At 40.5% G+C, this 15,824-nt stretch overlaps 1 protein-coding gene across 3 annotated transcripts in view; it reads right to left on the bottom strand.

Moving 5' to 3' along the window:
- LOC146990692 (FERM and PDZ domain-containing protein 4-like) overlaps nucleotides 1–15,824 on the bottom strand; it is a 54,818-nt gene that overhangs the window by 15,632 nt on the left and 23,362 nt on the right. For 2 of the 3 annotated variants that reach the window (XM_085797341.1, XM_085797349.1), the window contains exons 2-3: nucleotides 5,052–5,174; nucleotides 727–878 (exon numbers count right to left, since the gene is read on the bottom strand). In XM_085797341.1, coding sequence (XP_085653467.1) covers nucleotides 727–878; nucleotides 5,052–5,174 — 275 coding nt within the window. Of the gene's footprint in view, nucleotides 1–726; nucleotides 879–5,051; nucleotides 5,175–6,413; nucleotides 6,551–15,824 lie in introns of those variants that run through there. The other variant, XM_085797332.1, reaches the window with a different exon arrangement.

Genomic DNA, 15,824 nt, shown 5'->3' with positions numbered 1-15,824 from the left:
AATTCAGCGCTGATTGATTATTGAGTCGCCGAATCAATATGTGTGTCTGTGTGGCCACTGGAGCTGACGTCCAGTTGGAATCTGTAAGCAGTGGTTTAGCAGTAATTTGGTAACCAGCCAATCAAACACACTTAACAATGCATCCAAGGAAACTGTAATTTGTATTCATTTACTTTGCTGCATGGGTCAATGCCACTGAGCGGTTCAATCCTAGGCCGGAGCAGCAAACAGTCTGCATGTTTCCCTCTGAACAATCATTACAGTGACTGCTCGCACTGATTAACACACTTCACATGGTGAGGAGCGACTAATGAAATCACACACATAAGTTGTTTCTGTACACTAGAAGCTTTCTGAAGGAAAATTGCACATTTAAAAATGAGGATGTGTTGCTCTAACATACAGCAAAGCATTAGTGAAAGTGCAGGATGGAGAGTGTTATATAAAGAAAATGCAGGGAACTGGCAGTGAACAGAAAAAATGAGTAAAAAAACCAAAACATTTACTGACTTTAATATGAGATGGCAATATGAATAAACTACATAATATTAGGTTTGAATTGAATTGAAGATACAACACAACTCTGATCTGCCTTGACATATTATTTCTTTTCCCTTTTTATAAACTAGAGGAATGTGCACAGTGTGAAACTACTGAGTGATTTATTCCATCAAATATATGATTTAAAGCTCAACACTTCTACAGACATCAGAGGCTGACACGCACCTGGCGTGACGGAGCGGACCACCACTGGTTTCTCGCTGCCGGCCACAAAGCCGAAGCCCAGGACTGGGTCCCGTCTCATCTCCACCAGGCGAGGGGCAGGTGGAACCCCGTCCAGGTGAACCTCCTCCAGGGAGCTGCTCTGGGACACTTGGCTGGAAAACACAGGAAAGGAGAAGTAAGAAGGAGTAACACTCAAAATATCTATTTAGTCAATGAAATAACGGGAACAAGGACATCATACAGATGACTCTAACTTAAAGCACAGTTCAGACAATTTGCTGCCTACTTAGCCAGAGCGATCTGCAATGACTCAGCAAATAGTGACAAGACATAGATGGTAAAAGGCCAGACAGATCAAACTTGTCCCAGTGGCTAAAAGAAGGCCTTTTAAAGAAAATGACAAAGCGCACATTAAAATGCGATCAATGAATTCATTCCTACAGTAGAAATAGTTCTAACCTAGATAGATATCATTACACTTGGAATGAGTGATTTGGGCTGTGCTGGCTGCTGTTCATAAATCACAGTCCTGGCTCAGGTTTGGTCATTAGCACAACATTTTATGCTTGAGAGCCACATAAAAAAGGAGAGCACAGGTCCTGCATTCATAAAATCCTTGGAATTTTCCACCTGCAACGAAATTGCCTCTTACATCCATATAAGAGTTTGTGAGCTATTCCAAATAGAAAGGTACCCACAGCTTTATTTAGTCAAATCCATTTTTATTCCTCTTACTTTTTCAGTTGTTTTTGATCACTAGCTCTCTAACAAGGTACATGACCCAGCGGTTCACCTATGGACAATTATAACATTACAAGACAGGTATGTGGGGTAAATGAGGGGGGTGGGGCTCAATGAGCAGTCAATGAAAGCATGAAGCTTTGCAATCAACATCCAACCTTTAAAGTGTGATGTACCTCACAGCATCAGCAAAGGTGCCGGTGTTTTCCAGTGACATTTCCTGGTCTACACTGAAAGTCTTTTATAGGCAACTCTTAAGTTTAATGCTCTGCTTTGGGCAGCTTCTTTATTTTTATCAGCAGTCATTTTTTATCTATGTGGACGTGATCCTCAAAAACTCCTGAGGCTGTTTGTTTTCCAGCTTTATGCTTAGGTGGAAAAGTCCTATCAATTGTGATGCATAGGCAGGGAGGAAAAAAACAAGATGTTTCCAGTTGAGCAAATGTGACTGCATTGCATTTTGGTCTTTTTGAAGTTCCTACTTTTTACTTTCACCTCGATGTTCTCTCAGAGAGACTGCAGATAAAAGATGACAGCAAACTAATGAGAATTGTTTGTATTTATATGCATCAACCAATGTTTAATGCAACTTTAATGTAGGTTAATATTAGTGAGGTTTCACACTGTCCTTATCTCAGGCTTATTGCAAGTCACTTAGGATGACAGCAGCACCACCAAAATGTAAATGCACCATATTAAATTAAACCTTCCTTCCTGCTGGACTTCAGATGTCTGTCTTGACCGGGACACTGAGTGTAGCGTGCCTGTTAATTAAGCGGTGACATACACTTTCAGTAGGGTTAACTCCCTCTCCCTCTCTGTCTCTGTGTCTCTCTCCCTCTTTCACAACTTAAAAAGCTTCCCTGGCAGCTGTTACTTCCTCTCTGCACATGAAGTCCTGTGCAGTGTCTATTGTTACAGTACCTGGCCAACATCCAATCCATCTCCATCTGCCTCCACTGTCCTTCCAGCAGCACATGTGGATTTCCTGCATGGCCGTCTTAACTTTACGGATGTTTTTTCTGTTTGGACACAACGCTGGTATTGTGCATCACAACATGACTTTGGCATCACTCACTACACTTAAATTGACCTGTGTGGCTTTATCAAGTTATTACAACATATATATACCTGCAGCTTTGCCTAAATCTGATCTGATGATGAAGGATGTTCCAACGATACAGGATGAAACTTTATCTCAAACCAATCCGGATCAGTCTCAATCTCTGCCCGGCCTCCCACCTTCTTTTCCTCTTGCGCTTTCTCATTCTCTCCCTCTCATTATCGCTTTGCTGTGTATTGTGCATACGGCACAGAAATCTCAAACTAAATCTGTCTGTAATGAAGCGTGTTCCAATCTGCGACGACGGCTCATCTTCCCTGTCAGGGGTCGGTGGGCTGTAATCCCACAGGAGGGCGGATGTCAGAGGGTCAGGGGTAAGCTGCACACAAAAGGTCAAACCCTGGTATTGCTGCTATCTGTGGAGGAATGGACTACTAGACTACTAGAGTATGCACACCCTTGAATTCACACTGATGTCCCGGGATCAGCTTTCTATCATTTATATGTTTTTTTAAAATATATATTTAAATGTTCTTTACTGCTACAGGAGAGAGACTGCCAAACAAAATTCCGCTGTACATGTCTATGCAATGTCTATCCCTAACTTAGTGGCTAACTGGCTGAAGTTTAGGTTCATGTATTCAAAGGCTACAATCCTTTGATGGATAACCAACGACGTGAGTTCACCGTGAGATAAAATACAACAGAACAAAGGACAGAGTATGTCAGAGTTACATAACAAGCTTAATAAACCTACCTAACCTTGACTCTACTGAAACTCAATTTTAAAGAGACAACACAAAGGCTGACGGTGCTTGTCCTAGACCATGTGATGCCTGAAGCACTTGTACTGAAGCACTGAACAAACACATAGTTTGTTTGGATGGGAAGAACTTATAATTTTTATTGACATCTCACTGTTGGAGAAAAGTGCCTGCTTGGTGAATTTAACTGAATTTAAACCGACGCTCCTGCTGACTGGTGTTTTATCCAACAGTTCCTCAGTAACTTGATATATATCAGTATTGCCAGATGTGTTAGAGGATGTGCTCTAGCAGAGTAGCATTCAGAGCTGCTCTCATGTTAGGTGAGGTTAGGAGAGGTACCTGTCCACTAGAGTGAAATCAATCATTGGCTTTACTCAACTCTCTTTCTCTCCCTCCTTTTTCTGTCTCACAGAAATCCAATTGTAACACTCAATCAGCAACTCTAAAACCATCAGCTTTGCTCTGAACAAAGCCACATAGCCAGAACTGTCATCTTCATCATATTTGACTCCCCAGTCACGAGGAGAGATAGGGGAGTGTTGAGGAGGAGGACTGAGGAAGTAAAAAAGGAATATATGGAACAGACAAGAAAAGAAAGCAGAGGTATGGAGTTTGTGGGGGAGTGATGGTGGGGTTAAAAGATGTATTTACAATCTGTCAAGCTATAACAGCTTTTCTCTGACAGACTGGGCTTCCCAAAAGCATGTTCACAAGAAAAATCACAATTTTTATATTACTTAAAAGGGTTACACGGATAAATTAGAAATCAGGAGCTTTTAGGAACTCCATTATCAACCAAGGAGATACACTGCATTATCCATTAATGAAAAGCTGGTAGATAGCATGCTACATTTGTCAACTGAGGCTAAAAAATCAGGGGGTCAGAGGGAAGGAATTGATTTCAAGGAGGTGAAGTGGAGGCTGCGACAACAAATTAAGCCGTGGCTCTATCCAGTCTGGGCCGTGGCAATCTGAGATTAGTGCAATTCCAATTGCCACCAGGCAGTTTTACAGCAAGTGTTGACATAGCTGGACTCTTTGTGTGTCATGCACTCTCTGCCAAGGCCGCCAACGCCAGTCCAACTGGAGGATCTGCATGTTTACCTGGCAGAGGGTTTTTGTGCTGCGTGACAAATTCACACGGGCGGCAGGGGCTAGGTAGAGGCAAAAATACCTGGCTGCTTTCTGTGCATGTTGTGAAGAAGAATCAAGCGGAACAAAAAACAACAACTAGCAGCTTTCAGTCTGATAGTGATGGAACTACAGTGATGGTTTAAGAAATGGCACGGAGGGCTTCACTCTATTTGCAGTGTGATGTGCACTCAGTTCGTTTTTCCATTAACTGCACTATTACATACAAGCCTATTGTTCATGCTCTATATTTGATTGCTATGCAGTCTGTGCACATACAATCTATATGCACCATTGGTCGATAGAACTACTTCATTGTTCACTCACACTCATGATTCACTGTGCACTGACAGGCTAATATAATTGAATATTCAGGTGCATTGTGTTACGCCCATCACTCCAGAACCAGCCAATTTAGACTACCATCCTAATCTGAACCCAACATTTATTTTCACATCACTTTTCATATGTATTTGCAATTCATGGCATTGTTCCAGTTCACATGAGACTGTTCATGATGACTCGTAACCATGCTTGACTGGAATAAACCCAGATTGTTTAAGAATAGATAGCTTCTACACATTAAAGAGAGCACATGCAGAGGTATTTGTGATCCCACATACTTGGTGAGGCAGTCCCGTCCTTCCCTGGAGCTGTTCATGCTGTCCCAGCTGTAAGGAGGCCCCTGCAGTCCACTCCATGAGCCTGGGCCAGGAGGTGGCCAGCCCGACGCTTTGTTCTTATGGCTGAAACACAAGAGGTGGGAAAACAAGCTTGATCATCATATTTACAGACATGTGAGTTTGTCTATGTGCTCTCAACAATAATAAAAGGGATTATAGACTCTATGATTATAGAAAAACAGGAAGTATCAGGTCTAAAGGCAGAGTCAGTCTGATAGATGGATCTTTGCTATTTTCCAAAAGAGTGAAAATGAAAACACGCACTTTCACCACATCTGAAGATTTAACACATTTACTACTGGTTTGCTGTAGAGCTGCAACAGATCTTAAGATTCCCTGAGTTTTGTACAGGGAGATGATCTACAAGAGAACATAACTCATACATAAACATCACATTGCTGTATCTACTCTACACACTTCAAGAGTTAAGAGTTTTTTTCCAAGAGACCCTCTCTACAGCTCTGGTTAGATTACTCCAATTAGTGCGATGTGTGGTGTCTCGGTGTGTGGCTCGCAGTGTGAGATAGCACTGCTTGGGTGCAATCGACCACAGTCAAATAACGTCACCAACAGATAGGCAATCAATGGCTGCATGTACGCTCAGCGCTGCCGCGGCTGCTATGATAAAGTGTACATGTGTGCAGCAAGACAAATCACTGATGTGACAGCTGATTTGCTTATTGCAGATTATGCTAACAATGTCATCGATGATTTCAGGGCAGCGGGGATGGAGAGAGGAGATGGAAGAGGAGAGTGTCTTTGATGAGTTACAGGGTTGAGCAGATGATCCTCGTGAATCAACTTGGCCCGAGTTAAAAAATTCAAGTCCTCAGCGACTCTCATGCTGCAGTGACTAATCATGTGCAGATCATAACGGGCCCGTTCCATAACTCTCCACAGAAGTAATCACAAATGCAACAAAAGATCAGCAAGCCAGTGAAATGCCACTGAATATAAGCATTGATGCACATCGTTCTCATGTTTGATTTATTTCTGACACCAGCTCCTCCAGCAGCCATAAACCATGTAGACGAGTTTATTGTCCTGACCTCAAATCTGTGATAGAAAGCTGATGCAAAGCAACAGTAATAATAAAATTATGAATGCCTTTGCAGTGCCAAAATTCAGACTGATATTCTATTACACAGCATCTTCTCTCAGAGAGTGATGCTATGTGCTGGGATGTCACAAGTCACCGTTTCAGCTCTTTGACCTTTGCCCCTGAAAAAAAGTCACAGGGCACAAAATGAATGGCCATCAGTCAGTCATAACACAGATATTAAAATAGGCAGAAAAGCATACTAGATGAGGACATCATCGCCGTAAGAATCCAGCTGATCGATTCCCATATTGTGCTGCTGATGGGTTGAATACATCAGTCAGTCAGGTCATAGCTTACAGCGTGGAAATGAAAACTGTCCTTTAGATTAAAAGCTCCACTGGGGTACAGTAAGGCTGCTGGTGGAAGTGTCACACACTCTCAGCCATCCTGAGACTGGTTGTCATGAAGAAGAGAACTCCCTTTTACTAATGATACTTCATTTGCACCTCATTTGAAAAAGTACACATAGCTCCAGTGCTTCAGTTCACACCAGCTGCAAAGAAAAGGGAATAACAGCAGCAAGTCATCCTTTGAAGCAGTACATCCATTGCAATACTTCTTGGGCTCCCAAGTTTGATTCCTCTTGATTCTGTTGTTGCCATCCACGGATTTCTCTCAAACACTCCTGTTTCTGCTGATCTTCAGTCATCCGAAAGAAAAACAGATCCACCGCCACTTCAGAATCCCAATCAGAGACTCTTGTGTTGAAAATAAACAGAGGCCGCGATGTTAACGGCCGTGCAGATCTCCAGTGTGTAGCCGCACATTCATCTGTGTTTGTCATTGTGCTGTTGCTGAGAGCAGCTTTGGTCCGAACTGAACTAAACTGCCATGGCCTCGCCTCCTTTATCCCATAATCCCTCTCATCACAGAGAAAACAAATCCACGCTGTGTGTGTGCTAGTGTGAGTGTTTGTGTGCGTACGAGAGACAGAGAGAGAAAATGAGAGGGGGAGACGGAGTGTGTGCTACTGTGCATGTATATGGGAGGGTGTGTGTGTGTGTGTGTGTGTGTGGAGTAAGAGGATTTTCAGAGAGCAACAACGTGTATGGAAACAGCTCCATCTCAGAGCTGGAGTCTCACAGCAGGAAACAGGAGGAGGAGGCTGCCTCTTATAGTTCACCTGGATGCCATTGCTATTTCATCTTTAACTTCTGATCTTCCTCCAGAGAGAAGTTGTTTCTTTCACCTAAATGTTTCAAAATATTTTTTATGGCATTGCATTTAGCCATTTACTTTTTACCCTCAAAAGTCAGAGTGTGATCATAATTGTTAAGACTGATTTTGCAGTGTGGTCACAAGGCCTCCTCCTGTTTCCCACCATTTCCCTTCAACAAACCAAAACTCCAAATACATGCATTCAAAAGAAGCAGCATGGTGCTTTGTTCACATGCCATTACTAAAAAGGCCAGTGTATTGACTTCAAAACTGATCAATTCATGTATCTTTCAAAAACTTGAGAGATCAATTCCTCACCGTCACTCAAACCTTTACTAAAAATACCTCATTCTTATTTTAAATGTACTGAGGTGAAGCATACTGCAGGTGAAAACATGGACTAAATGAATACAGATATTTTTAAAAAAAGACATGGTTTAAAATGTGTTGGCATGAAGTTGAGGAAACAGTGAAATGACACCTACTGGTTTATATATTTATGTTAATTTGAAACCCTGCTTTGCAAACTTTACTTGATAAATTGAACTAATGATATCTAATAGGCTTCATAGATTTGATAGAATACTTTAATATATTCTATATCAATTGAATATTTTGACAGGTTGATAAATTAATAATATAAAGAAGCCTCTACAGCTCTGCTAGCTGTTCAGAAGAGCTTGAAACTATAACTGCTAATGCTAGATTAGCACTAAATGTGCATAATATCTCTAAATATTTAACAACAACAAACTACAGGAAGTCCTCCTATTTACTGCATGTCAAAATGGCAAATGTTTCTGCAAATACACATTAGTGTAGCAACAGTACAGTGGGCTCACAATGAGTTTGCCATAAGTATTCTTTAATTTAGCTTTAAATATTTTGGTCGACTTGATATTCTAATGTTTTATTTCAGCCTTTTTTGCCTAAATTACAATCCTGATGCCTGCTTCCCCTATAAAACCTCCAGCCAGATTGATTTGTCGAAGCTATTCTTTCATAGACTGCCATTAGAGATATCGATCCTCTCCATCTTTTCATTAGGTTGTTTAAAACACTAAGAAAAGAGATTGGATCACACAGTGATGTAGTGCACGGCAAGGTGGTGTGGGAGAGAAAGAGTTGAAGTCAGTGAAACATCTTTGCGGCGGAGTATATCTCACCACATGACAAATAAATGTCTATCCTTATTTAGTGGCAAAGATGCTGGTGGTTACTGGAGCTGTAGTCAGGTTGGTTTTTTTTTTTGCTGCATCATATGTCAAACCTCCCTATCACAGAAAGCAGTGGAGCCAGCTGGCACAGACCTCCGTGTTCAGCCACCACATGCTCCACTCAGCAAGAACACTGAGCTCTGGGTTCATCTTAACAAATGTTTCATTTCTCATCTTTTGCAGCTTTGATTTGGACTGTTACTGCCCAGAGAAGTAATCAACCCGAGTAGTATATATAAATATACTGTATATACATGATGTACACATGACCTAGTCATGTGATAACCCAGAGTAGATTATAATCTCAGTTTCTCTACATTTCATCAGTAAATATGATTGTTGATGATCCAGCGACTAAATAACAAATACAAACAGTTAATATATCCACTGATGACAGAACCCAGCTGCTGTTAGGAGCACTTTTAACTCATATACACACATAGCAGAAGTAATTCCTGGTTTTGAATGAAGGTCAAGTTACTGTGACTGCATTGTAAGTTGTTTTGATAATGTTAACAGGAGAGGTGAGAGGTGAAGTGATGACATTGTTCAGAATCAGTGGATTTTTAATATCTGTCATCATCCACTTCACTGCTTTCATACTGTACAGTTGTGGTGCCTTTTTTCAGCTGCTCTTGCCAGTTTTAGATGAGATCAGTGAGATGCAGCCTACAGTAAACAGCTACAGTTGCCAGGCCATGTGTTGATTTTGGCTGGGGATCCAGTTTTTTTAAATTATATTTGAAGAGCATTTTGGTCCTTATTTATTTTTGAGAGAACAGATAACACATTTTCCTCTTACAGATGATAAAAGTTGAATTCAAAAAAACACTTGCTTATTTCAGTGAAATACAGAATTTGGAAGTTACAGTCTTTTATTTGGTCTGTAGGTAATAGTGGCTAATGTTAGATAATGTTAGCGTAAGGTTAAGGTTGGACAATGAAATGACTCCATCACTGTTCCCAGCAGCTTAGCATTTCAGCTCACTACTGAACAGCACTTTATCAAAACAGTAGCTTTGCATGATGCCATTACTGACAACTGCATGTGCTTCAAAAAGTAGTCGACAGATTGACAGATACTTACGTATATTGGTGAGGAAACATTTGGCAAACAATTAATAACTTAACCATTCAACTCATTTATCATTTGAAGTGTGAGTTTCTGCTGCTTTTCTGTATTTGACATTGTTATGAACAAATGTAGGTTTTGACTTGTTGGTCATCTGAGGACATCGCCTTAAGCTCTGAGACACCGTGATGACAACTTCTCACTACTCACTCACATTTTAGATAATGCTCTTGTGTGTTATTTTTCTCCCCACACTGTTTTTGTTTGACCTGATATATGACTGATCTCTGGTTTGGTCTGTGTCACTGAACCATAACATTAGTCAGCCTTTGTCTGACCATCTCTACTGAGCCAGAAATCTGCAGCAGAGAGGGATCTGAGTCACTCAGACATTGCTGCTTTGACCTTTATTGACACACATTTCAATTCAGAATTTAAATCAGCTTAATTGTATTTTTTTGTACTATTTCAAAGGGTCCTGCCTCGGGACTGAGGGCATTTAAAGGACTGTCTCTGCCACTGGCCTGGGAGAGAAAATTATTTTGTTTGACCTTCATTTTTTGTGTAGATCACACACACAAAATACACTCACATACACATACAAGAGGACATTATACCTCTTAAAACCACTCAAGACCTTTATCCAGACTGACCGAACCTGCACAAAAGGCAAAGACTCTCTAAAGATGCTTTAGCCTACATTATGACAATGGCTCCTACAGCCAGTAGCGTAAAACCCACCTCCCTTTGCCTCATACTCTCAGTCAACACTTTACACTCTACAGAACAACTAGGGTAATTTCAGCTAAGGCACAAGTCAATGTAAGATGTACTGTAGTAGTTTCTTCCTTTCAGAAGCTGAGGTCCAGGAGTATCTTCATGGTTTGACTCACTTTAACTTGTCAGTTGAGTTTGCAATAAATAGAAACTGATATAATGACTTAAGTGCTTTAAGAAAATCCACTTTAGTCAGATGTATGGCTCTAGGGACTGTGGGAAAAGATGCAAAACATTTTTTACTCGCTGGGATTTCACACTGCTGAACACGCATCGCTCAGAAAATCAAGAGAGGAAAAAATAAAAACTTTCTGTAAAACTTCACAATTAGCCTGCAGTGACTCTGTGTGCTTGTTTCAAAAGCGTACCATCTTCAGTCTCAGCAGGAGACTCTATACATAGACACTCACTGGCTGAGCGCCTTCATTCAACCTTCATTCAAACATTGTACTGTAACTGTGGACTTTTACATTTTATATATCAGCCATTTATCTGTGACTCCATAATGCCACATCTGTAGTGGCCTCTATCCTCATTATTTACAGAATCTCTATTGCAAAACACTTTCACATTCAAGCTGAAATGATTCAACCATTTTTCAAAATAGAAAAATAACAACCATTTTGGTAATTGATTCAGTGATGCTTCAAGCAAAAATGTAAAATACTCTCCAGCTCAATGAGTATTTTAAATCTGTCAACTTGAGCCCAGAATGCAGATGATAATGGACTCTGACAGGAATAAAGAATTGACTGATTAATCTGGTAAATAATCAGCAGATATTGTGATTTGTTAACTATTAAAAGCTCATGATGTGGCACTTTTACAACTTCAGTTAAATTAACTGGATTTGTGTTGCTGTCAGTGGAATAGCATCCTCCAACTTGTCACTAGAAATGTCCTAATTGGCTTGCTAATGGAGTGTCTTTCCTCTCAGCCTCCCTCATTATGCTCATTAATGTTCCAACTTCACACACTCTTAGCTCTTAGCAAGACAACTCCAGCCATCGCCTGACCCCCATCCCATCCAATCCTCATCCTCTCTCTTCCATCTTCCCATTTGTTTGCTTTTTTTCCCCACTCTCTCACTCACTCTGCCTTCCTCTGTGACTTTAAGCTGTTCATAAATGAAACATTGGTGCACGTTGTTGAAAGTTGCCCTGAAAGTGCTCTCACTTTATATGGCTTTACTATCTGAAGACAACATGCTTTGGCTCTCAGTGCCTTTCACACACCCAAAGCATGCACACACACACACACACACACACACACGCATAAACATGAGCAAATGCAGTTTCTTTTTTTACCAGCCCTTAAACATTAAGCTCCATTCTGCATGCCTGGACATCGTGCAGAGTGAGGATGTTTGTTAAACAGGCATAATGGAGTTAAAAAAAAAGATAAAGAACTCCATAAATTTCACAACTCTTGCTAATTTGCAGCTTGGCAAACTTAAAAACTCAATGAATGCATCTTCTCAAGAGCAATCTCACTCACCCATAAACTAATGCTTTAACAAATCCATCAATTGCTGCTTATTCCCTTTCCCCCCTTTTCCACCCATCCATCTGCAGCTGAAAAAGCTCTACCATTTACTATTTAAAGATCAGATTCAGCATTGCTGCCACAAGCAGCACTGAAGGCGTTCGGGCCCTTAGACAACTCACTAAACCTTAACACGTCGTCCCTAAAGATTAAAGATGCAAAAGTATCCAAACTCATGATGGCAAGACTAATAACCAAACTGAACTGAAATGTCTTTCCACTTCATTATTTAGTCTGTGTTGTTTTATATCAGTTTCTGTTTGACAGGAAGTTAATGGCCTTAATTTTGTCCCATCCCAGTGATTCCTCACCTTGATCCTCACATCTGATAAATGAGCTCAGGTAAGTTAGAAGAACAAACAAACACATTCTGATGTCCCAGATTGATTTGAGTTGTTATTTATGGAAGCTGACTTATGACTTATGTCATATATAGCCACTCTCTCGCTCCAGCACAAGAGGATGACATCCCCATTCTTTATTATTCCCTTAAAGCTCTATTACTCTCATGTGCACCACAACAGACCTACTGGATTTATGAACAAAAGGAAGCAGAAACAAACTTTGATATGATTTAGAGGTCAGGATCCAGGTTGTCTGCTGAGCCCATGTGTTATGCTGATGTACAGTAAATAAATCACCTGCTAACCATGGTATCTATCTGTGCTGTCACTTCTCAGTCAGTCTATCACGCCTCTAAACCACCAAATGCTGTTTCCTGTATTGTCTCCTCAGCCAGCCAGCTGCTTCATCCACAGTCTATCACTGCAGAGTGACTCACTACTACTCTGCTATTTTACGGTTGGCGGATAAATGTTGCATTTGTCATGTAGCACTGCGTGATATATAGTCCATTCCCATGAAATTAACTATCCTCTGAGATCATAATACAGATTTAAGTGTGTTCACACTGATTAGAGGGATTTGGATGTTTCTATCCCCCAGAGATGAAACTCAGCTCCTTCCAAACACTCTCTGGTCTTGCTGATGTGGAAACACGCCAACAGCATGTGATGTTGGAATCAATTAAAGAGCTCACTATAAAAAGACCATCCTTACAAAGTCATCACAGTAGGTGACTGAGCACGGACAGCCCCCTTCCCATTGTAAAGCTCTTTTCAGGATGTGGCTACCGATGCTCAAGGAAATGCACACACACAGCAATATACACAAGCACAAAGACACGTCAGGGTCTGCCAATAATCACACAGGTGCATCAATCACAGCTGTTCCACTGGACAACAGGACACTAGAACCATCCACCTCATACAGAGCAGGGTGCATGTGTGTGTGTGTCTAGGCCTGAATCTAGACACTTACACACACACCTCTGGCTCTGTGAATGTATCTAATGACTAGAGACAAGCATGTGTCAAAATGTCACAGAATAAAGGCATTTTGCAAGGGAGGGGGTGGAGTTACTGGTAAGAAGACACATGTCAGATCAAACCCAGACCCCAGAGGGTAAAACAAGCGCATAAACAAGCCAGAAACCATGAAGAAGAAAACACATTCATCAGATTTGTTGTAGTAAACAGAATGATGGAGAGGTTCTGTAAGTTTTGTGTTGCCCTTTGGGAGCCGTGTAAGTCACAGCTTTGATTGACTGACAGGACTGCTGCTGTGATGAAAATGGGGAAGCTGAAAGTGAGATCAATAAGTAGCATGACCCTCACAATACAATAGGTCGTCAGGCTTGTTCAGCTAAACGTACTGTTTTAGATGAATTACTTTTTTTTTTTTTTTTTTTTACACTATAAGATAATTCATTTTGACCATGATGTCCTTGCATAAAGAGATTGCATGTATTTCTTCGTCATCATAGAATATACTAAGTTAAATATCCCCTTAGTCTTTGGGTGTGGAAGGAGTCTTCAAATTTTTATCCATTTTATCATTTTATCCATTAAATGAAAAGATTTACAAGAGAACAGTAGACAGGAGAAAAGGACAAAAAATACATCTTCAGTTCTATCAAGACAAGATGAAAGCGATGAAATGTACAAAGACTCTAGCAGGGAGTATTCTCTCTTCCTTGTACTTCACCTGTGTTTACAAGCTGTCATTGTGTTACATACTGTTAGACTCCACTGTATCTGTATCGGCAGCGGCCCTAAAACACTCTCCAGCGCAGCTTTTCAACCTTTGCAGCACAGCAGAGTGCATCTCTGTGGGACAACACAGTCCACAGCACAACATCCCATTGATTCTTTGTAAATGTCACATAAAGCCCAGTGGAACCGAGGGGCAGAAAACACAAAGGGCAACAGAGCCAGTTTTAAATTATGGTCTTAAAAGATGACTGGTGTGAGAATTATGTTTATGCTGTTGTTGAACCAATGATGCTTAGATTTGGTCTACAGCTCAGCTACACTTGAACTCACACATTGGAGATAGTATCAAAGGAAAAAAAAACTTTTTAAAAAAAGGCACCACTGATGGTTTGCAGTTACAATTTGTCAACGTCGCTCTTTAAATTCAGCTTGAATAAAACTCTGCACCTTTATTGCAGGTGTCAAATAAATTTCAGCTTTTCAGCCAAGGGTGGAAAACAAAACAAATAATAAAACACTGAATTTCCATTCATTGCAAGCTGTAACTTTAGGCAGTCAATTAATGGATCCAAGGAGAAGCACTGAGAAGCAACTTAAATACAAGAGTCAAACTGATGGATCCCTAGAGACAGCTACAGCCAATTACCAGTCACCTGATTTACCCTGTCTGTGATGAAGGAAGCAAATGGAGAATCAAGTCTTAGATTTTCTGTTTTCACCTGATTATATTGTGTCAAACAAACACTATGTTGCATGTACTGTTCATGATCTGAATTGCATCACTGTGTTCTTTCTTTAAAAAATTCAAGAAATCTGACTTTTAAAAAAATTAAATCGGTTTTATTCAAAAATAGAATCATATATTTGTTCTTAATTTCTGCCCTTAATTGTAGTTTGTGTTTGCACTCGCGAGATGTAGTTTGGCTGAGGTCATGCCTATGGGGAGTTTCACTACCAGTGACTTTCTGGTTGGTTAACTGTACTTGCGTGATGTAATGACGGCCAAGCATTGACTACCTCCGTCTATTTAGCTCAAGTCAATCGGAAAGGTTAAAGAGAAAGAACAGTGTGTGTACAGGAGCTGTGTTTGTGTCCACAATGCACATCTGCTTGCAGTGTGTAAAATAATCTATGGACGCACCATTGACCAGCTTCATTTGTCACTGGATGTGTTCAGTCTTGGGTAAAAACACATATAGGCAGAAAACATTACAGCTGACTAGAACATCTGCATCTAAGACCAAAGCGTAATTCTGCAGCTAAAAATACCACAGCAGAACAAGCGCTGCTAAACGCTCCCTAAATAAGATTACACATGAAAATGGTGATCATTAGGATGAATGAGAAACACTTACGCTTCTATCGCTCTCCGTGAATCCTAATGTTTGAATGAGAATCTCTTTACCCTCAGTGCACCCCCAGTGCATGTGGGGTAAAGAGAAAGAGAGCAAATAAAAGGAGCAGCAGGGGAGGTATATGGCACAAATTGGTTTCCACACTGTTGAGCCTTGTCTGAAGCACACAAAGGAATGATGCACTTTGTCACATTAAACCTTGAAAAAAGAAAAAGGTTCAAACATGCTTCAAAGTGAAAACAATGCAACTAAAACTGTCTGATTAAAACCATGTTTCATTTGTTTTCTATTAAAAGGATTGATCAAATCTCAGCCCACTGACCTGTGCTCTGTATAAACATAGGGCCACATTTACTTCTTGCTTTAGGAGGTTGCATAAATTGTTAAAATGAAAACTCACAACGGACTGTAACTGTATGCTTCTCTTTGTTAT

The sequence above is a fragment of the Trachurus japonicus genome, chromosome 2 (genome assembly GCF_045865225.1).
Source record: "Trachurus japonicus isolate A0001 chromosome 2, Traja_1.0".
Taxonomy (NCBI): domain Eukaryota; kingdom Metazoa; phylum Chordata; class Actinopteri; order Carangiformes; family Carangidae; genus Trachurus; species Trachurus japonicus.
Note: the sequence above shows the minus strand (reverse complement) of the source record. Positions and strands in the feature narration are given on the sequence as shown.